Here is a 21,545-nt window from a genome sequence, read left to right as displayed (position 1 = left end):
GTACGGTCGACTATTGGTAGCCTTCTCTCGACTCTCTGCAGATGGTCCTACACCAGGAAGCAAACGATTGGCTGTGCGGCTAGCCTTGTGAGCAGGCTGTGCAGTCGGCCAGCAACGAGATGGCTTGGTCCACATGTACGATCTCTCGCTTTAGATAGATGAGATGCATGCAGGTGGTAGGGTCAGAGAACGAAATGTCTGGTTGTTGTCAAGGGAATGTCTTTCGTGCGGGCTGAGGGGAGTCGCAGCGCGCAGTTACGACATCGGCGGGCTCTCCTCCGAGGCCGCCGCATCATCAACTTTTTGCGACATCATCGCCAGCATCACCACGCATAGCCATGATGTCTCGACCCGACGATGACAACGCTTCCGCTAGAAGTATCAGAAGACAGCCATCGTCGCGCAGCCTATTCTCCGTCCCTACTCCAATAAAGCAGCTGTTCGACCAGTTCCCACTCATCACGTATCCCGTCAACGACTTCCCACAACGCGCACCACAACATCACGACACCCATGTACTCTATGTATTTACTACTAATGGAGGAGCAATTCGAGGCGCACCATCGCATAACCCAGCGTGCTTGAAGTGGCAGGTCAGTCCATGTTAATGGATGCCCATACCCCACCACCAAGCTCACATTGTCGCAGGCGTACCTCAAGTTTTCCAAAATCCCCTTCAGAGTCGCCTCGGCAAACAACCATGCCTCTCCCAGCGGCTCGCTACCCTTCATAATACCTTCCTCACCAGATCCTTACAAGCGGACACAGCCTGTTCCCTCGAACAAACTGCAACGATGGGCCATGAACAACAGTGAGAAGGCAATAGAAGAGCCTGGAGATCCGCGCTACGAAGCATACCTAAGTCTGCTAGACCATCGGATACGGAGAGCTTGGGTACGTTCATCACAGGACGACTTGGCTCACGGCTAACATATCCCAGCTCTATACTGTCTACCTCTCTCCCAACTTCACCACCATCGCCGAACCTCTCTACATCCTGCCAAGCTCCCGCAACCCCTTCGTACGCCTTACGATATCCCGCGAACTACGTCTGGCTGCCGAAACCGAACTGCTCAAGTTCTCGAGCATTATCAACGACGAGACGCTCTACAACCAGGCAGACGAGGCATTCGCAACACTAGAGACATTGCTGGGTAAAGACGACTGGTTTTTCGGCGCGCAAAGACCGGGCTTGTTCGATGCTAGTGTCTTTGCGTATACACATCTGCTATTGGATGAGCAACTGGGCAAGGGCTGGGTTGACACGCGTTTGCGCGACGCGCTAACGACGCGCACACGCCTGGTCACGCATCGAGACCGGATACTTGCCAGATACTTTGAGGATGGGTCTTGATTTTAGGATGATACTCGGGAGCAGTAATGGAGTGAACGCTGTACGAACTTCTCGTCAAATTCCAGTCATGGACATCATGAAACAGCGACTATGCGCATACGCGAAGCGTACCGTAGCTCTCAGCAGCTCGGTTCATGCCAGCTTGGAAGGACCGAACGCATGTTGAGTGAAGTTCGGACGCGGCGGACACCGGGGGCCATTTTAGCGCGAGCCAGAACCCAGCAGATGCAGATGTGACTCACGCTACGGAGAGCTGCACGACACATCGCCCAATTGGGTAATGCTGGATACATGCTGGGCGTGGAGAGGGCGTGCGGAAGAGTCATTGGCTGAAGCAGGCTGGCATATAAGACTTCTCCAGGCACCGAGCAGGAAAAGCATCAATCCTCAGGAACTTTACCCCACTTCAGATCTGCAGTAACTGTTCGTCATCTGTTTCTAGGCCCTGCCAATCAACTGCCATCTACAATCAGCAACCTATCTTTCATCCCGCCTTCGAGAGCACTATTATCAACATGACCCAGCCAACATCCATCGACATGACCTTCGACACGTCCCTCGTCGACGTCAACGCAGCTGCCAATACCTCCTTCTCGACCACTGAATCGGACTCTACTGTAGACGGCCAACAAACGGCAAAGCGTACACCAACTCTACAACCGACCAAGGCCCCACAAAAGCCTTCAACTCCAGTCCAGCACATCCCAACTCAAGCCGCCTACGACCAATGGGCTGCCATCTACGACACCGATGGCAACATGTTGCAAGCGATTGACGATCTAGAGCTTCGGAACCTCCTCCCAGACTTCTTATCCCAAGTCAAGAGCAGCACTGCGACAGAACAAGAGCTCCGTGTACTGGATCTAGGATGTGGTACCGGACGTAACACGGAGAAGCTTGTGCGATACGATTGGAACGGAAAGAGCGTAGAAGTCACTGGTCTAGACTTCTCGCAGGGCATGTTGGATGTCGCTGCGAAGAAGCTGTCGCCGTTGTTGAAGGAGAAGGACCAGCAAGGGGTGCGGTCAAGACTAGAGTGCTGCGACTGTTTCCCTACTGTCGATAACCCATCAGTCTCTCCGCTACCTGCGGTATCAAACCTGCGACCTGTCCATGCTGTCACATCCACTCTAGTTCTGGAGCACATCCCACTGAAGGACTACTTCGCCACACTGGTTGCATTGCTCTTACCTGGTGGCACGGCGTTGGTCACAAACATGCATGCGGACATGGGACGTGTCAGTCAAGCTGGTTTTGTCAACGCAGACGGTGTCAAGGTTAGGGGAAGCAGTTATGTTTACACAGTGGAGGAGACTGCCGCGGCAGCGAAGACTGCAGGACTTGAGGTAGTGAGTGTGGACGAACGGGAGATGAGGAAGGAGGATGTTAAGGGTGGTGCTGTGGGAGAGAGGGGTTGGAAGTGGGTCGGCACCAAGGTTTGGTTTGGGATGGTTTTCAGGAAGACGTCGTAAGCTTTGTAACAGCAAAATTCGTAATATCATGAAGCGTGGTAGCTAGGAGGCATCTTCTCCTCGTCATGCCCTCGCATACTTCCATCCATATTCTGCGTCGAAGTTTTTGATCCACTTCTCCGCAGTTCTACGAGGTGTACTTCGTCATCCGCCTTTCCAATACCCTCTAGCGTATCGTCTACCGTCCTCGCCATCGTTGTGTTGAACAAGCTTGCATCCAGCATGCTTCTGCTCGGCTTGCCTCTCCTTTTTGATGGCCGATTGGGAGTGTCGTCGTCTTCGTTGGGATCGGAGTTATTTTGCGTCGTGCCGAAGCATTTGGGTACCAACTGAGCGAGGAATCTCCGGAAGGCTGGCATGGACACGCAAATAATGCCGACGTTGATCTCGAGGATGGAGTATACGCCGGACATGAGGTTGTCGTACATGGGGTTCTGTGAGGTGGCGTATTTGGCGACGGCGCTGAGGCGGATGCAGGAAACTATGATGGTACTGAAGCATCTTTGTTAGCATGCGACGATATCATGTTGAGTGGGTAGATTGACTTACATGCCACCAACGCCAAAGATCGCGCTGAGGAAGACCTTCTTACGCGAACTGAGCTTCAGCGTCATCAGGTTCGGGATTGGTATCAGGACTATCGCGACGTCCAGACCAATGTTGAACGCTGCTGCTACCAGGTAGAACAGATTCTGGTTTATACAGTAATCTGGTGTGCTCGTGCCATCCCATGAAGTCCATACAGCCGAGATAGGCCTGCAGGCAAAGGTCATTGTGAATGCGAATGCGATTGTCCAGAGCACTGATATGACGATGAACACCCAGATCCATTTTCGGGTCGTCTCCGAGGGAAAGATGCGAAGGAAGAAGAATAGAAAGGCGAGCTTCGTAAGTCCACAGCAGAGGAAGTAAGATATTTGGGAGCCGTAGGTCAGCTGTTGAGCAGTCAGTAGACATCCTCGCATTGAGCATCGTTTGTTTACCCTCAAAACCTTGTAGATATCGCTATGGGGAACTACCCAAGTGTCTTTTCCGAAACCGAGCTTTGGTGTGTAACATTGTATCACCGTTACGGGGAGACAAGCTGCTTCAGCTGCTATTGCAAAGACATCGTCAAGCCCGAACGAGTCCTGGCTGATTGCAGACCACGTGCGAATGGTGACGGCGGCGAGAGCAACGGAACCCGCTGTGATACCGGTCAAGAATATGACGTTGGATCGGTCGCGGACAGGCCTCTCGCACATGGTGGAAGTGACGTTGACAGCAGCTGTTGTTCGGCTCAGGTCAGCGCGATTGACGTAGAACCTGGTTGGGATTCTTACTGAGGGATTCTTTAACTGAACATGCGCCACCCACACAGGTCTGGATGGCCGCGTTTATGGATTCATTGTCACAGATACATCGCACATCAGTGGGTGAGCATGTCCTCTGAGCAGTGACAGCATTCTGGAAGCATTTTGCCTAGTACTGTCAGTGATGGACTCTCATAGAAGTGGAGGAGGAACCATGACTTACTGCGCATGGCGGTAGCATGTTCAAGCCATCTTGTGCTAGAGTTGTATGCACAACGCTACTCAATGTTGTGAGCCCTACAACGAGCACCTCGCTCCACCGCATGTTGAGTACTAAGTTATAATCAAGAAGGTGAGCCACAAGTATGACGAGCTGTCGATCCTCGTTCAATGATCACTGATTCATATAGTATACTACAGTGGTGAAAAAGCAGAAGAAAGGCAGCCATGGCCAAATGCCATCCCGAATCTTGGGTATCATCAGCACGTTTCCGTACATCCTTACCAGCATCCCGGTATTCGATATCCCAGTTGATATTCAGGAGAATTTGTTTCTGCTTGACCTGCGTAGGATTCGAGGCGAACTCTACCGAGCAGGCTGCATGACAGACGTGCCGTCCCAGGCGGCTCGGCATTCGGGGACTACCGAAACGGTTAATGGGATCAGAAACCTAGCTGAATTGAGTCTTCGCCGACATACACATCGATGCGAAGTTGTTTTGGGAAGATGTAGTAAACTGCGTAGTGAGTAATCCGATCAATTCTTAGAATGCGTGGCTACGCCAGTGTACAAAGGCCCGAATGCCTACTACACGGCGTTGCCCTCACGGCCATAGTATTCCTGGTGCCCTGGGAAAAAAGATGGAGAGGCGTTCAAGGTTGTGCATCCATCATCGCGGTTTCAGATCCTATTGGCTCTCCGCGGAAGTCCAGATATCCACACAACGTCAAATTGATAGTCTAGACGTTGTTGCAAGCTAAGAAGCGGCTCTTAGGCTTGCGCATTTGTAGACTATAGTCTCATGCATCGTGATTATGCATCTCTGGCGTAATTGAGGCGGCGTTGGGGGACGGTAGGTGTGTGGAGGGCTGGCTTCGCTTCGCTTCGTGGCAGCGTAGGAGACTGTAGACAAAGACGCGAGTAAGCTGCGTCCATATTCGACACCAAAGTCAGAGGAATCACAAGTCATGCAAAACTCTGGAGGCGGCAGGCGGGATAGGCGACACGGGATGGCGGCTGAGCCTGCTATGAACAGGGTGTTGCGATTAGGGTGCTGCCGTGGACACCCTTGCAAAAGCAACCCCCATTCGGCCATTCCGAGCGCGGCAGCATCCTTCCGACTCCCCGCCACATGGCAATGAGAAAAAGCGATGCTGGACAGTCTGGACACACCAAATTGAACAACGAATAGTTCGCGGGTATCACAAGCGATTCTGGTTCAGCTGGCGAAGCTGAGAATAACATGAGTTTGCTTTTGCGACTCGTGCAACGCGCACACCATGGCCAGAACGCGAGGGTCTGCGGTACGCCCCGGCACTTGCAGCGTGCCCACAGTAGAGAGACCCGCATTTCGGCATCGTCTCTCCTTTCAGTATACTGGGACGGCCTGTTCGAGTCGTAGCTCGCTATCGGGGGCCTGAAAGGGTTGGCTGCAGAGTGCTGCAGTTACCGATGAGCGACGATGGAAGATAATTCCGTCTGTCCCCTCCACCATCGTTCGCGTGGTGTTTCTGTCCTTCAACGTCGGGATATGCAACATGACGCTTCTACATGATGTTTTTCTGGGTGCACATCTTCGATCTGTCCTCTTGATCTACCTTTCTTCATCTTTCGTCTCATACTATCTCGTCTGGACCATCTATACTCGAACCCTCCATCCACTAGCCAAGGTTCCAGGACCATTCTGGGCATCGGTATCACGAACATGGCTTATGTGGCACCATCACAAAGGCGACATTGAGATTATCGAGCGCGTTCTTCACCAGAAATATGGCCCCATCATTCGAATCGCACCCGATGAGGTAGTGACGACCGACACCACGGCCATTCCACACATCTACCCGGTTCAAAAGGCCCTACAAAAGACGGATTGGTACAATCCATGGCGACCATCAGGACTAAACAGCCAGCCGGACTTGTTCACGCAGACCAACGAGAAAGCGCACGCAGCGTATCGAAGGATTGTTGGAGGTGTCTATTCCCTTTCCAGCATACTGAAAAACGAACCGAATCTGGATGCGACCTTGGAACTCTTTCTTGAACGATTGGGTAGCTTCGCCGATAGCAACGAAGTATTTGACTTTGGTCTTTGGCTCGAGATGTAAGTTACAAATTAGCTTTCACCGATTTCACAGTCTAACTTGTGGATTAGGTACTCGTTTGACAGCGTCGGTGTCGCCTTCTTCGGTCAAGCCTTTGGTTTTCTCAAGGACAGCATCGATTACAACAACTACATCCACTCGGTCCATCTTGCAATGCCATTTCTTACCCTTCTAACAGTCACTCCGTACTACATCCGACCGTTCCTGCTTCTGGTAGCTGTGTGCATCCCGAGCTTACTGAAGGCTGTGCTGGCTGTGGAGGATATCAAGAAGACTGCGATTATAGAGACGAAGACAGCTACCGAGAGAACCCTTGAAGTGACGGGAAAGCGGCCCGACTTACTTTCTCAGCTGCTGGCGATTGTGCAAGAAAAGGGAGAGAAAGTCAACTACTCGCACAGAGAGATCACATCGGACATGTGGGTTGCAATGTATGTGTACTGAAAGAACAGCTACCGTGGAGTATCATGTTGACTGTTATTAGCATGGCTGGAGCTGATAGCACGTCCATCGCAATGCGCTCCGTTTTCTACTTCTTGATGAAGAACCCCGAGAAACTGGAAAAGGCGCGCGCAGAAGTCGATGCGGCCTTTGAGAACGGTACCCTCTCATCACCAGTACAGTACAGCCAGGTATCTTCTCTTCCATACCTCGTAGCGACTGTAAAGGAAGCCCTGAGATTATTCTCTCCATTCTCGGTATCGATGCCTCGATATGCTCCAAGCGAAGGAATCACTCTGTGTGGGAAATACATCCCAGCAGGCTACACAGTTGGAATGAACCCTTCAATCGTTTCGCACGACAAAGACGTATTTGGAAAAGATGCGCTAGAATTCGTTCCCGAGCGATGGCTGCAGAGTGAAGATCGTACGCGGGCGATGGACAAGACAATCCTAGGTTGGGGTGCTGGGACACGCACATGCGTTGGCAGACCCGTGAGTTCTCCGTGATCACATACTAGAGAAGTACTGACAATAGACAGCTCGCTTTGACACAGATTTACAAGATAACTACCGAGGTACTGCATCGGTTCGACTTTGAGATGGCACATGACAAGCCGTGGAAGACACACAATGCTTCTTTCAACGTCCAGACTGGTGTTGAGTGCAGGTTCAAGCGAAGAGGGTCGACTACACCTTAGTCGCTCAGAGACAGTCAGTATTGCGGTTACGTATGCAAGACCGTCGCAGTCTAGAATATAGACGATATCGGAGACGCTTAGTCATCGCCGCAGCCGAAATGTACATTCAGAAGTTGTATGCAGTGTACTGAGCTTTACATGTTGTGCGCGGTTAGACCCTGAAAGACCGCTTTTAGCAGCTTTTAGTGTTGTGTTGCTCCAAAGAAATTCCAGGCCTCCCTATGGTTGCCAAAATCAACAAGAGGATTATGTTAGAGAAGACGCCGACAGTGACCTAGTTGAAGATGCAGTGTCTTCGTCGGTCGGCTTTTGCTTCCCCAAGAAGAGATCTCGGGGTGCAGGGTCCGGTGTTTTACCCAATCAAAAGTCATCATGACGTCAACCTCTGTTCATGGTCCCATGTGCATTCTCAAATCTTCGCCATTTGAGACGCCGATAACTGTTCCCAAACGGCGATTATCGTCGGCGACTTCGACAAATAACTGAGATTAAAAGCAAGGACAGAGTTCATATCTCCAAGGCCTTACCAGTAGCACCATCAATCAGCACTTAGAAACGACATCACCCAGAACCCAACACAACATGGACTCGCTTCCCGTGAACAACAAGACGGCTGGTGAGCCTGAGAGTGCATACAACAACACACTTGAAACTGGTGCTGGTATGACTCAGGTAAGCATAATTTAGCTCGTGTAGTGACTACGCTAACCAATTGTACAGAACTTCGCGCCAGTCAAGAGGATATGCGCGCACCTCAACGCCTTCCACGCATACGCTCACGATCCCAAGCGCGATGCAGTCGAAGCAAACCACTACTGCGCGCACCTGAACGATGAAGTACGCCAATGCATCCTCTACGACTCGCCCGAGAAAGGCGCGCGGATCATCGGCATTGGTAAGCATCCTGCGTCCTCAATCGCAAGACTGCATACTAATACAATCTCAGAGTACATGATCTCACCCAAACTCTACTCAACCCTCGACGCCGAAGAGCAAAAGCTCTGGCACTCCCACGTCTTCGAAGTAAAGTCCGGAATGCTAATCATGCCGCGTCCAACCGGCGTACCAGAAGCCGCATGGGAAGTAGCCGAGAACAAAGAGATGGAAGAAGTTGTCGAGCTATACGGCAAGATCTACCATCTCTGGCAGACTGACCGTGGTGACAAGTTGCCGCTTGGACCCCCACAGCTGATGACGAGTTATACGGCCGCGGATCAGATGCCGGATTTTGAGAAGAGGTTGAAGGAGAGGGATCAGCGCTTTGATAGTGATTATCAGAGGAAGAAGGGGGTGAGGGAGTATATTGAGGTGCCGAAGATTCATGAGAATGCTGATGCGACGTGGGCTAAGGGAGGTGTTGGTCATTAGACGAGCATTGATGGAGAGGATGGTGGTGTGAATCAGGCATTCTTGAGGCGTTGGCGATGCATGTTGAAAGATGGGGGGTGGGCGAGAACTGCATGTATCATGGGTAGGCCAAAGCTGTTTCGCTGAATCGATATTAAGTTATGCTAAAGTTACACGATACTAAGTACATATGTAAAACCAAGACATGTTGCCGAAGAAACCCATGTAGCAAACACTCGAGTTCCCCCCTCCCTCTCGAGTCTAGAGCCAGCTCTAAACCCATACCTCACGCTCCCTTGCCCACACAATCATTCTAGTATACAATCGCTGAAATGATATCAATATGATCTATTCGTGAATCCTCTCCATGAAAGTCGATCTTACATAAGATCGTGAATGTTCGATCTCCTCGCAGCCTTCTTTCCCTCTGTGTTTCCTGTGTTCCGCCGCTGGGTTGCACGCTCATCAGGGTCAGATGGCGGGGTGTGTCTCAGCCTTTCGGGTCGACTGGACGTCGTCGCGCCCAACGAGGGTTGCTGATAAGGTTGTCGTGGTTGTTCTAGATAGGGACGTTGGTCTAGGCTCAGAGTCTCAAGAGGACGAGTGACAGCCGCGGACATGTCCGAACTTGGGTCTGTCTGTCGTCGACGAGGAGGTTCTGGATATGCTTCGCGTGCGTCATATTCGGGTTGCTGTGTGTCATAGGAATATGAGCCTTGCAGTGAACCATAGGTAGCAGCTTGATGGGGGACATGTCCTTGACGGGGATGTGGATCATACTCTTCAGCGTAACCTTGCTCGTATCTAGGTAGGGGTTGCTGGAAGGCACGTGGAGGTTGAGTTCGCTGTGTGTCCTGTCCAGCTGGGGGGTAATGTGACACAGACGTACGCGGCTGTTGCCGTGGAAGCTGTCGGGAGCTACTTGCTTGAGTATGCGACGTGTCCAATGTTCGTGCTCGCTCAGATGGAGGGGAATTAAGAATCGACGGCATTTCTGATCGTGGCTGTGGGGGCTGCCAGGAGCTACCTGCATGAGTATACTCCGTGTCCCATGTTCGTGATCTCGCCGGAGTGGTAGTGGGATTGAAAGTCTGTGGCATTGCTGCTAGTGGCACTGGAGGCTGCTGGGAGCTACCTGCTTGAATAGGCGGCATTGCCAATGTTTGAGCTTGCGCTGGAGCTCGAGAGGCATGAGAAATCGACGATATGGGTGGTAATTGTTGCTGCGAGGGCTGCTGGAAGCTATGAGTATGCGACGTGTCCCGTGTTTGTGGTATCGACGGAGCTGTAGGGTAAGCAGGGCCCAGCTGTGAACCTTGGGGCTGTGCATTGCCAGTAGCAACTCTACGTCGTGGTCTACCCGGTTTCAGTTTTGCTCCTGTTTCAATAGAGCCCTGGCTCAGGTTGTAGAATGGGTCCACGGCGGGTTTCTTGGGTCCATGGGCATAATCAGGAGGCCCAGTCTTAGACTTGTACACTGAGCTGGCCGTCTTGAACGCTGAATCAACCGAGATATTCTTTTGCTCACCCATATAGCGGGGTTCTGCTTTTGGTGGTCCAAACTTCCCAGAGGATGTCATATAGCTGGGTGGTGCTTTTGGTGCTCCAAACTTCCCAGAGGATGTCACCGCAAAATTCCCCTGAGGAATCGGTCTTTGCCCTTGCTCCGCTTCCTTGCGGTGTTGCTCATCAGCCTTTTTCTTCTCATCAGCCTTTTTCTTCTCTTCAGCCTTTTTCTTCTCATCAGCCTTCTTCTTCTCATCAGCCTTTTTCTTCTCATCGTCCTTGTCTCCAGAACCCCTACCCCTACCCCTACCCCTACCTGGTACTCCACTCATAATGGCCGATGGTACAGAAAAGAGGCTTGGGCCCAACTGTGTTTGACGAGGGAAAGATACGGTCGTTGAGCGTAGTCGTTTCTCGTGGAGCTGGAATGATGATCAAGTTTGTTGTCGATATAGTCGAATGATGCTGTAAATGGTAGTGTGTGTATGCGTTGTCTGTGAGGTCTAAGGAAGAGTAAGTGTAAGTGCTGGGGCGGCTACTTATAGCCACCAATGCATCGTGGGTTCTTCACAGGACGAAGCATTGCGTGCTTGCAGTATGTGATTGTGTATGCGTGATATTGATATCCAGTCGTTCAACTCCGAGCCTAGGTCCCATATCTGCAATGTCTACATTTTACATTGAAGAGCATACCGGAAGGTTGCGTGATCCTTATGCTACATTAGCTTCCGCACAGAGCCACAGGTGAGGGGTTATACCGAAGCTCGTTCGCTCTTCACACATCAGGCCTTTGACAGGCGAACCAGTGCCTGGATAGGTGAAGGCCTCAGTATGAGCATGCGGATCGCGCGCAAACACTGTCGTATCCGTAGCTCAGTCCGTTTCTGAAGGCGGGCCCAGAAGTTGTTCGATACTGAAGGCGCCCGTAATGACGGCAATCGTCTTGGCCAGCATCTCATGTTGACTCTGTTGTGTTTTGCACGACCTCGATGCTCGCAGGATCTCTCTTCTCGCGCCCCATCAGCTTGCCCAACACATCCTTTTCCTTATCGCCGTCTTCCGCATCGCTCGCGCTGTCCTTGTCACTGTCCACGTTCGGGTCTTTCTCTTCGAGAACGCCTAGTCCAAGGTCCTAGACACTGTCAGCAGCGCCCTACGATACCCTCAAGATTCAATACTCACCATCTCGATATACGGCTCGCCCTCGTCCTGTCCCTCTACAGATTCCAGACTCTTCAGCGTCCCGGCCTTCTTCTGCGCCTCCAGTTCCTCATTCGCAGCCTTCAACTGCGGCAGAAAGTCTTTGAGGAAGCCGCGAATGTCTGGACCTAGATCTTCGTTGCCCAACTTCATAATTGGCTTCGTGCCTCTGTTGGCGCGGAGATTTACGACGCCGTCTTGTGATTGTGGCTCCTCGAGCTCCATCTCTGTGTCCTCGCCATCGTCGTCTTCCTCCTCACTTGAGCTCTCGTCGCTGCTGGGTTCTTCGCTCGATTCGGACAGTTCGCTGTCGCTGTCTGAGGTACCAAAGTCGCTCGCATTCGTGGTAGAATCGTCTGCAGCGTTTGTCGACGCGAGGGCGGAGTCGGAGGATATCGAGGGCGGCGAGGATTCAGGCTCGTTGGAGAAGCGCACGCGCTTGCTGCGGTGCGCGACGGCTTCGTGGACGTATGGCGCCATAATTACTTGGTGGTGTTCGATATGGGTAACCTTAGGAGAGACGGTTAAGGACGTCTACGCGTTTGGAAGTGGGTTACAAAAGTCTGGGGAAAAAGTTGGGCAAGATTCAAAGTTTCGCGCAGACGGGTGCAGATCTCGCGCCAGGGTAGCGAGCCGGAGAAGACCCTTGGCTACGTCACCGCCCTCTCCAGCACATGGCGCCGACAGCCAATGCCAACCAGATATGCACACATGACATGTTCAAGTACATCTGTAATAATGGGATATCCCGTCAGATGCTCCACAGTCCAAGGCGTGCGGCTGCAGATTGGCCTGAGGCAGAAGCGACTCGTTGGTGTCAGCAGGGGTCGTGAAACGGCGTCTTGAAACGTAGTTAGAGCGGGCGCCTGCATGGCTGACTTGTGCTGTCCGAGGGGTTAAGCCTCTTAAAGCTCCAGCTGGCCTCGTACATATCCGACCTCACCCCTTCTCGTCAATCTTTACAGTCTCGCTGCTGTCATCCTCCTCTCTACCTGTTCTCATATCTCTTGTGACGGTGTCTGCAAGAGTCGGTGTGTCGCTGCCCCGCTTTAGACTTTCATCAGTATTCACCAACCGTGTGCAAGGCTCAATTGTCTTTGCGCGAGATTTCTGGATATCAGACATTAGGTATGTACTCATTCTCTCATGTCTCTACAATCTCTACAAGTTCATCCATCTCCGTTCCCGTCGTCTCTTTCTTGCCACCCGATCGAAAGTCGGCCTCAGATTTGCCCACATGCACCCATCCATGAATCTTATCAAGATCGATCTGCCCCGATACAGCATCACCATCAGCATCAGATGATTGCATGTCTCCCTATTGAGCATCTGCTATCGTCTTGCGCGTTCTGCTATTGTGCCAGCATGATCAGTTTTCGTCGAGCCCAACGCTGAGCGCTGGTTGGTCCACTCGTCTTCACCTCCAGCGTTCACCTTCACCACCGTCATTCAAGCGAAGCCCACAATAGAATTCTTTGCTATTGTTTGTCTTTGCAATGGGGAGGCTGGGAGAGCATAAAAACTTTCCAATCGCTCGTCCTTGACTGTCTCTCGTCCATCACACTCCAGTTCTTCACAAGCCTTCACAATCTGCAAACCACCATCCGCCAGCTTTCTATATCTATTCAGAGACTCTCAGTCGTCACTCCTCCTCTCTACATCACTCTATTCTTTACCACATTCAAATCCATCACCTTGACCATGAACGAGACCATTCGTATCATCGGCATGCTCAGGGCCTCTGCTGCTCAGAACGCTGACCAGGCCAAGCTCAAGGAGCGCGAAGTTTTCTTTGCATCGGCCAACGAGACCCGCAAGAAGCTTAGGACTGCAGCAGCTGCCCGCAAGTCCACCTCCGTCTCTCTTCTTGAAGACCTCATCTACGCGACCAAGCACGGCGTACCCTACCCCAACGAGCCCCTGACGTACGAGGCCAAGGTCGCCGCTGATCGCATCCTCGTCACCCTCAACAAGGCCATTGCCCGTGAGACCATCCTCGTCGTCCCCAACGTCCAGCCCAAGGAGACCTCCGAGGACCTCGCCAACGACCTCGCTATCGAAAACAGCAAGCGCATCTTCACCGCGCGTTCCAACATCAAGGAACTCCAGCTCATCAGCAGCAACCTCGGCATCCCCATCACATCTCCCGGTATGGCTGGTCGCTTCCCGGTGCTCAGCACCTCTGACCTCCCGAAGGCATCGGCTGAAGAGCAGTCAGCCACGGCCTCGCCTGCGCGCGGCACCGCCATGCTCAACAACATCTTCAAGTCGGTGCGAGTACCCGAGTTCCGCTTCAAGTGGATGTTCTGGGCAGAGAAGGGTCAGCAAGCCGCGCCCAAGGACAAGGCGGCTTCAGAAGAGTACCTCACCCGCCCCAAGCCGCTCGGAGACCAGATCGTCTCCGTCAAGGAGTTCTACCAGCACTTCAACAACATCCCGGTGGAGAACCTGAAGCTGCGAGACTCGATACACCTCTTCCACCTGGGTGTGAAGCCGGTCTGGGAAGACCCGCGGAATACGCGCGGCGGCGCATGGTACTTCAAGGTCAGCAAGGACGTGGCGGCGCAGTTCTGGCACGAGATGTGTCTGCTTGCGGTTGGCGACGTTTTGCAGGGGGCCGTCGAGACGAAGCGTGCTTGTAAGTTGATTCCTTTCCAACAATTCACACGTATTCAAGACTAATCTTCAACAGCCTTCAACGACGACATCTGCGGGATCTCGTACAGCGTTCGCTGGAACGCTGTACAGATCGCCGTCTGGAACCGGGACGCGGAGAACGAGGATGGCCGTCAGAAGCTTCTGGCGGTCATCCTCGACAAGCTGTCAGAGGAGCTCCGGCCGAAGAAGGAGGACAGCTACTGGTACAAGGCGCACAAGGAGCACAAGGGCTTTATTGAGCAGTAGTGAGCCGACCTTGAACTGGTAGCTGTCGCTCAGATGAGAATGTGGTGGTGAAGGGGGTGATGGATGAGGCGGAGAGTACGTAGATGGGCTTTAAGCCACACATATGCATATCAGCATCGGCGTTGATGAATACATCCTTTTCGACACGCATATGAGTCTCTTTGTTTATCTACCGAGTGCCTCCTCCCTGATCTGACAGCCCCTCTTCCGTGACTTCCCCATACACAGAAGCGTACCAGGGTCGAGTAAGAATATGATGCAACAGCCTGAACTATTCAATGAAGACGCCTAAACCCGCCAGCATGTTCTCGTTGTGCATCCGTGGTGGTAGGTAGTGTTTGCGCCAATCACGGGCATCGTTCGCCGCAGACGCTCGGACCATATTCCCAGTAGAAGCATCATCCACTTCTCACGATTCTCCGCATCTTGCCTGCCGCCGCCTCACCACACCAAATCCGCACAACCCGCCAACAATGGCTGCGATACCCACCTCCCTCTTCCGCTGGGTCGTTCCTGCCGCCATCGGCGCCAGTGTCGTGCAGAGCTCCCTCTACGACGTCAAGGGCGGAACCCGCGCCGTCATCTTCGATCGTCTGTCGGGAGTCAAGGAACAAGTCGTCAACGAGGGCACCCACTTTCTGGTTCCATGGCTGCAGCGGGCAATTGTCTTCGATGTCAGGACGAGGCCGCGGAATATCAGCACTACGACCGGCAGCAAGGACTTGCAGATGGTGACACTCACACTGAGGGTGCTGCATCGCCCAGAGGTCAAGCAGCTGCCTAAGATCTACCAGGTATGTCCATGCCCCTCCGCACTCGTGCAGCAGGCAGCCCGAGGAATTGCATCTAACGCGCTTGTAGAACCTCGGTCTCGACTACGACGAGCGTGTCCTGCCCTCCATCGGTAACGAAGTCCTAAAAGCCATCGTCGCCCAGTTCGATGCCGCCGAGCTCATCACCCAGCGAGAGGCCGTCTCGAACCGCATTCGCACCGACTTGCTCAAGCGCGCCAACGAGTTCAATATTGCCCTCGAAGACGTCTCCATCACCCACATGACTTTCGGCAAAGAGTTCACCAAGGCCGTCGAAGAGAAGCAGATTGCACAACAAGAGGCCGAGCGCGCCCGCTTCATTGTCGAGAAGGCCGAGCAGGAGAGGCAGGCCAACGTCATCAGGGCAGAGGGTGAAGCCGAGGCTGCCGACACAATTTCAAAGGCAGTGGCCAAGAGTGGTGACGGCTTGGTGCTGATCAGGCGCATTGAGACACAGAAGGATATTGCGCAGATGTTGGCGAGGAACCCCAACATCAGCTATCTACCCGGCGGTAACTCTGGCGGCAATGGCGGTGGTTCAAGTGGAGGCAGCTTCTTGCTGGGCCTAAGGTCATGAGCGTTTGAGGATGTGCAAGGTTGAGCGGAAGAGGAAAAGAAGATAACAAAGAGCTGGACGAAAGGCAAAAATGCATAGCCAGCGGGGTTGCTGTACAATATATTGACATGAGCATGATAACGCTTCTCTACAATCGAAGGCCGGAGTCTCTTCTCACCTCTCGTTGTGTCTCACGTACCAGGCGTAGTGTCAGCTGGGAGGTTGTCTACGAATAATCCCCACTATTTGCCTTGCTGACACTGTCCTAACAACAAACAGCACCTATGCATCGAGCCGATCGATGCTCATTATTCAGCATGCTCCGAGAGACAGCAGCTTGCACAACGATCGCAGAGAGAATAACGGACCAGTGTATGATCACGCGAAATATTGTCGCGAGAACTGAAATACCTCCTACACCTCGGCTCGTGTTTGACAAACCTTACCGCCTGAGGCCTCTCAGGTTTCGGTACACATCTCTCCGCCCAAAGATTCAAAACTTGTTCATGCATTGCCCGAGAGGAAACGGGCTTTCGGAAGCCGCGAGGCCGCACGTGATAGTTCGCATGCATGGTCTGCATTTGGCATCCGGATCTACACTCGGTGCGAACATGTTGCGATTCGGCAATGGGGTGTGGGGGTGTTTCGTGTGACGCCGGGTTATAGGCCTGGGATGCTGCTGTCCGGGAGGCGGGTTACGTTGAGTCGGATTAGAGAGTTGGCGACTTGAAGTTGGGGGAGAGGGCCGCTCATGCCACGTGAGAGATAGATGGTATCGGAAGCATCCAACCACCGCAACTTCAATGCCTACATGTTTTCTTTTTCTCACATCACGTCCATAATCACTAAAAGCTTCGTCCTTATCGTTCGAGTCCTCTTTACCGATGATCAGCCGCAACCATCCCCAGCTATGAGACGTCATGCAGGATCTATGTTCCACCTTGTTTCGGAAGGCCGCAACACCATCATGGCGGGGGGACCTCGTTACATCCTAGCCGCAGATCCCGAGGGATTCACAGACGTCAAGCGGTCAGCGATACTTTCCGATGGTCGCTGAACGTTCCGCATGAAGACGACACCGGTGCTGTGGGAATACAGGCTGTCTCTCAAGGCAACGACAAAACGATGGCGGTCAAACGACTGCAACACGGCACATTTGCGGGGGCCTGCCCATAAAGTGTTCGTGTAAGGTAGGAGAACCGCTGCGCCACGCTATTCACTCAATGCGTGACCTTGTCTTTTGCCAGGCTGTCCAAACGATAGGGTGGGAGAAGTGGTGTCGAGTCTGGCGTTGATGCCCCAGGTTACCAAGCGGCATTCTGTTGTGGCTGAGCACTTCAACAAGCCGGGAGCCAGCCAATCACGCCGCGTGTGGCCGTACAGCGTGGCTTGACGGTTTCCTCTCATCGAGGCAGGCTCACCGGCAGGCACTCTGCAATGTGCTCCGCCCGTGGATGATTCCAAGTATATACATGCTAGCTGCGAACGCGAGAGGCGAAGGTTGAGTACACGTCGTCTCTTCTTACGTCTTCGGACCGCCCGTCTCGCTTAGCAATGGCGATCCAGCAGCGCAACAAGCAAACGAGCATTATCCTCACCTTTAGAATCCTCCAATTTGTCAAACAGCTTCGTCGTCGTGTCAAGCCGCGTGTGCAGCATGGCTCAATCGATGCGAGCCCTCTTGGCATCAGCCTCGCGCCGAGCCTCCGAAGTGTCGCCCAGAATCTATCACGGATCAGCGTCCAGGATGCGAAGCAGTCGCGTCGCGTCGCCAATCGCATCTGCAAGAGTCAGAAGGGTGCGACGTTCACTCGATCGTCGCGCAACCTGCAGACGCCGGCTTCGGCTGCTCCCGCAAGTCGAAACCTAGGGAATGAGGTGCAACAGTACGTTCACGGAAGCTTTTGTTTAGTTTCAACTACTGAACCTGCGGGCCTAGTATGCTTCGCTACGTCGACGGCAAACTCCATGTAGCGGGAAACGCGTTCTCGTCTATCGCGGACAGCGACAGGCTCTTTCTCAAACACGACAACGCGTCGATCTTGGAGGCTCGTTCCATGAACGAAACTATCCAGCTCCTCGTGGCAGTACACGAAGCGATCAACGTGCTTGCGGGGTGTCGCCGGCAGTATGGTGACGACTGGCTCTTGGCCCAAGGGCTTGACCTCGGACTGATCCTTGACGAGAACTTCATTGCCAACTATGAACATCTACTGCTGCGGCTACAGACAGACCTAATCGAGTCCTTGGCACGCAAGGCCCTGGAGGAGTTGCTCTGCGGCGATCACGACAAGAGGCAGCGCAAACTCCTGGCCTGGTTTACAGAGTTCGCTGAGAAGCCACAAGCGCTCAGCACCTTCCCATGGACTATCAAACCGTCGCTAGCCGTTCTGTGGGGAGTTTGCTGGATGTTTTACGAGGGAACTGGCAAAGACCGCGTGCCGTACAACAACGTGCTACACAACCTCAATCTGTCGTGGGATACCGATGCATCGTCAGACTGTATGTGTTACATTTCTTTCCGCCCGATGAAGCTTCTGCTCAGGTGGATGACTGGTTGCGATTGGTCGAGCGTGAAAACACGAAGAAGGTTTGTGGTTATCCCGATTGGTGCTAATGCATTGCAGACCTCAGCTTTGGCCAAGAGCTGATTGGCGAGCAGCCGCAGCATGCGACGCCTGCGACAAACGTCCATGTGGACCATGCTCCATTCCAGGCACGAAACACGGAAACCTGGGAGCCCGATCTGAGTTTGAATGGTCTTGCGGACAGGCTGCCAGTTCCAGTCCTGCGGGTTAGTCAGGCTGGAGAAGGTGCGGACCCAGAGCCGCGACCAAGTAAGTGCCTAGTGTCCCGTGTCCGTTTGAGTTGAGTCACGACTTCTCTGCCTACCCTGGGTTTCAGGCTGGACTTGTTCGCAGCTGCGACTAACAAATCCAAATCCAGATACTTATTATGGCGTATCCGCACCAACCTTCCAGGCAGTTCCGCCCGTTAATTTTTATTCGCCTCAAGATCAAGGCATTGCTGCGCCACCTCTAACGGCCTTTCCGCATCTGGGCTCCGACCACGAAATTCCTTGGCACTCATATACGTTGCCACCTCAAGACAGTCCGCGTCATCTGATCACTTCTACTCAAGATCCGAGAGTTAGAGTCACCGGAGCGGCGGGAAGCGATCTCTTTGCTCAGCCACAAACTGCCTTCGCGTCTCCCGGTATATATCAACCAAGCCGCCAGCCTCAGGCCCAGCAACACAGTTACAACCCTCAGTATTTCAACCTTGGATTTTCAGACATCATGACTGAGCTTTCGCCAAACCCTACTTCCATGCAAGTGCCGCACGAGCACAAGCGCAACATTTCCATCAGTTCGCTCACCGATATGCCTACCCCGGTCAGCATGAGCGCTCGATCACCCATGACTTCTCCGACCGCTGGCGAACGACAGATCATTGTTACAAGCCCGCCTCGAAGCCACAGCAGGGGACTCTCTGTAGACTCCTCGCAAGACGGCGATGACGACGGATCACTACGGAAGAACCACAGCTACAAACGCGCCGAAGAACCACCGCGCAACGAAGACGGCAAGATGGTGTGCAAGTATCAAGAATGCCGCGGTACATCTTTTGACCGAAAGTGCGAATGGAGGTGAGTGATAGTATTCCCAGACTCACACGAACAGACACTGACGTTTACAGCAAACACATGGACAAGCATGACAGGCCTTACAAGTGCAACGTCAAGGGCTGCGAAAAGCTCCAAGGCTTCACTTACAGCGGTGGCCTTCTTCGCCACGAACGCGAAGTTCACAAGATGCACGGCGGTACCAAGAAGTCCCTTTTCTGCCCCTTCCACGACTGCAAGCGCAGCTCAGGCGCCGGCTTCACGCGGAAGGAGAACCTCGCTGAGCATGTCCGTCGTGTTCATCGCAGAACATCAATGTCGGCAGATATGCATGGCTTGATCATCCGCCGCGACATGGTCAGGCGTGAGATGGAGGGGGGTTCTCCCATTCCTGAGTCACGCACCTCGGAGTCACCGTACAACCGCACCATGGACTACCGCGAGGAAGATGAGATGAGTCTGAAGCGCAAGCGACTTGGCTCTGACTCTGGCCTCTCAGACCGTGGTAACGATGAGATGCGCTCTGAGATCAAGCGTCTCCGACAGGAGAATGAAGAGAAGGACTCGAGGTTACGGCAGCTCGAGCAGGCAGTCATGGCTCTTCAACAGAGTCACAGGTGATGACGATATCTTTGCATTGCTGTCACTTGATGCATTTCCCGGCGTTCTTCCGCTTAGCCTCATTCTCTGTTCCATAACTTCACTGTCGCTCACTGTACATATCACTTGAGCGTTTTTACTTTCCTTGTAACACCCCTAAACTGTAATATCTCTTTACTACTTACGCACTCTACGCATGGCTGGCACATGTTCACCCACGATAGCTATGATACCAAAGACTGCGATGGAATGGGTTGGATAGGGGAAGGAAGGGGGGATACGGACAGATGATACCTCGCTCAAATCTATAGATGGAATATGCCACTCTACACTATTGTACTGTAATTCAAAACATAGACACTCGACACTCTCGCTCCTTTTTGCACTTTTCGTGATCTTCTCGTCTGCCGCGGTATGAGGTTGAGTTTGGCTTTTGGCCCCCAAAAACAATGCATACCTTAGCCTCGTTCGCAACGCCCTTGGTGCCTAGCAGGATTGCCTTACCCGCGATGTCTTACGGCAGAAGGGCGCGTGCACTAGCTGCCTAGACAGACGTTCGCATATGCCCAGGCAACCGTGCCGCTATCCATGCCGTTACGGGTGTGATATCCGAGTACGAGGTGCATCGCGAGAACCAGAGTATGTACTGTGTACCATCACGTCATTTGCGCTCTAAAAAGCGCCTTCCACAGCTTCCGGCTTATGCTTCCCTCAAACATTGTGATCATGGTTGTTGCCTTCTCGATGTCATGATCCGACGGACTCCGAACGGACATTCGCCTTCTTAGTCACATCGCCCCAACACAGGCTTCAGCTTCAAATCTGGGTAACATTCCGCTGAGGCAAATTTAGCCACAGCAGCCACGTCGAACAGGTATGACTCCCACCCGTCTCTCCTCCTCGCCCAACAACCCAACAACGTCGTTGTCGCGACCTGATTGGGCGCCAGGCCAGGCCATGTGACAGCGTGTTAGCGCGTTTGGTGCAACGTTTTACGTGTCCTGATGCCTGATTGTGCCGTGTCTTGCCGCCTGTTGGCAGAGGTGGATGGGACGGGTGGGTGTGGGTGTGATGGGGAGAGAATGGGATGGAAGAGGGTAGATGCGATGATAAATAGCGGGTGTGGCGGTGCACAGGGCTAGATCGCTTCGGGTGGCAAGGGTGCGAAATCGTGGCGTTGGTGCGGCGATCATTATTGGACCTCGGCATTTGCGTGCGCGACACTCTGCTTCGCGCTCGCGCGGGTTTGTATTGCGACTGCCCAAAGGCAACATCACTGCAACCACCAACGCGACGACGTCACATCTTCGCTGTCGCGTATGTTGCAACGCTTCCATGGACTATCGCATCCTTTTCGCTATCCGCTCGTGGCGTTGGTGCCTAGTGGTTCTTCTTCATTACAATTACGCAATCG

The 21,545-nt window shown here is 53.1% G+C and overlaps 10 protein-coding genes across 10 annotated transcripts; 7 read left to right on the top strand and 3 right to left on the bottom strand.

The window, feature by feature from the left end:
• Nucleotides 1-338: 338 nt before the first annotated feature.
• On the top strand, nt 339-1,354 carry J4E78_003038 (uncharacterized protein; the record flags this gene model as incomplete). Its single annotated transcript, XM_049363681.1, has 3 exons — nt 339-593; nt 649-894; nt 941-1,354. The coding sequence occupies 3 exons, from the start codon at nt 339-341 to the stop codon at nt 1,352-1,354; spliced, it is 915 nt and encodes a 304-aa protein (XP_049224346.1).
• Nucleotides 1,355-1,869: 515 nt separating this feature from the next.
• J4E78_003037 (uncharacterized protein) lies at nt 1,870-2,826 on the top strand (the record flags this gene model as incomplete). Its single annotated transcript, XM_049363680.1, has 1 exon — nt 1,870-2,826. One exon carries the CDS (start codon nt 1,870-1,872, stop codon nt 2,824-2,826), a length of 957 nt encoding a protein of 318 aa, XP_049224345.1.
• Nucleotides 2,827-2,852: 26 nt separating this feature from the next.
• On the bottom strand, nt 2,853-4,348 carry J4E78_003036 (uncharacterized protein; the record flags this gene model as incomplete). The annotated part of the gene is made up of 3 exons (XM_049363679.1): nt 2,853-3,318; nt 3,376-4,093; nt 4,342-4,348. 3 exons carry the CDS (start codon nt 4,346-4,348, stop codon nt 2,853-2,855), a joined length of 1,191 nt encoding a protein of 396 aa, XP_049224344.1.
• A 1,528-nt stretch (nt 4,349-5,876) lies between these two features.
• Nucleotides 5,877-7,581, top strand: J4E78_003035 (uncharacterized protein; the record flags this gene model as incomplete). The annotated part of the gene is made up of 4 exons (XM_049363678.1): nt 5,877-6,439; nt 6,491-6,871; nt 6,925-7,375; nt 7,423-7,581. The coding sequence occupies 4 exons, from the start codon at nt 5,877-5,879 to the stop codon at nt 7,579-7,581; spliced, it is 1,554 nt and encodes a 517-aa protein (XP_049224343.1).
• Nucleotides 7,582-8,163: 582 nt separating this feature from the next.
• Nucleotides 8,164-8,949, top strand: J4E78_003034 (uncharacterized protein; the record flags this gene model as incomplete). The annotated part of the gene is made up of 3 exons (XM_049363677.1): nt 8,164-8,253; nt 8,302-8,476; nt 8,528-8,949. The coding sequence occupies 3 exons, from the start codon at nt 8,164-8,166 to the stop codon at nt 8,947-8,949; spliced, it is 687 nt and encodes a 228-aa protein (XP_049224342.1).
• Nucleotides 8,950-9,511: 562 nt separating this feature from the next.
• Nucleotides 9,512-10,766, bottom strand: J4E78_003033 (uncharacterized protein; the record flags this gene model as incomplete). The annotated part of the gene is given in 4 exon segments (XM_049363676.1): nt 9,512-9,790; nt 9,818-9,846; nt 10,289-10,750; nt 10,763-10,766. The coding sequence occupies 4 exon segments, from the start codon at nt 10,764-10,766 to the stop codon at nt 9,512-9,514; spliced, it is 774 nt and encodes a 257-aa protein (XP_049224341.1).
• A 623-nt stretch (nt 10,767-11,389) lies between these two features.
• On the bottom strand, nt 11,390-12,114 carry J4E78_003032 (uncharacterized protein; the record flags this gene model as incomplete). The annotated part of the gene is made up of 2 exons (XM_049363675.1): nt 11,390-11,566; nt 11,617-12,114. 2 exons carry the CDS (start codon nt 12,112-12,114, stop codon nt 11,390-11,392), a joined length of 675 nt encoding a protein of 224 aa, XP_049224340.1.
• A 1,221-nt stretch (nt 12,115-13,335) lies between these two features.
• On the top strand, nt 13,336-14,538 carry J4E78_003031 (uncharacterized protein; the record flags this gene model as incomplete). The annotated part of the gene is made up of 2 exons (XM_049363674.1): nt 13,336-14,272; nt 14,327-14,538. 2 exons carry the CDS (start codon nt 13,336-13,338, stop codon nt 14,536-14,538), a joined length of 1,149 nt encoding a protein of 382 aa, XP_049224339.1.
• A 473-nt stretch (nt 14,539-15,011) lies between these two features.
• On the top strand, nt 15,012-15,927 carry PHB1 (Prohibitin-1, subunit of the prohibitin complex (Phb1p-Phb2p); the record flags this gene model as incomplete). Its single annotated transcript, XM_049363673.1, has 2 exons — nt 15,012-15,332; nt 15,400-15,927. The coding sequence occupies 2 exons, from the start codon at nt 15,012-15,014 to the stop codon at nt 15,925-15,927; spliced, it is 849 nt and encodes a 282-aa protein (XP_049224338.1).
• Nucleotides 15,928-17,460: 1,533 nt separating this feature from the next.
• J4E78_003029 (uncharacterized protein) lies at nt 17,461-20,152 on the top strand (the record flags this gene model as incomplete). The annotated part of the gene is made up of 5 exons (XM_049363672.1): nt 17,461-17,792; nt 17,846-18,408; nt 18,534-18,743; nt 19,201-19,555; nt 19,606-20,152. 5 exons carry the CDS (start codon nt 17,461-17,463, stop codon nt 20,150-20,152), a joined length of 2,007 nt encoding a protein of 668 aa, XP_049224337.1.
• Between the last annotated feature and the right edge of the window lie 1,393 nt (nt 20,153-21,545).

Source organism: Alternaria triticimaculans (genome assembly GCF_023758025.1).
Source record: "Alternaria triticimaculans strain BMP 0046 chromosome Unknown scaffold_3, whole genome shotgun sequence".
In the NCBI taxonomy this organism is placed as follows: Eukaryota; Fungi; Ascomycota; class Dothideomycetes; order Pleosporales; family Pleosporaceae; genus Alternaria; species Alternaria triticimaculans.
This window is presented reverse-complemented; position numbering and strand designations above follow the sequence as displayed.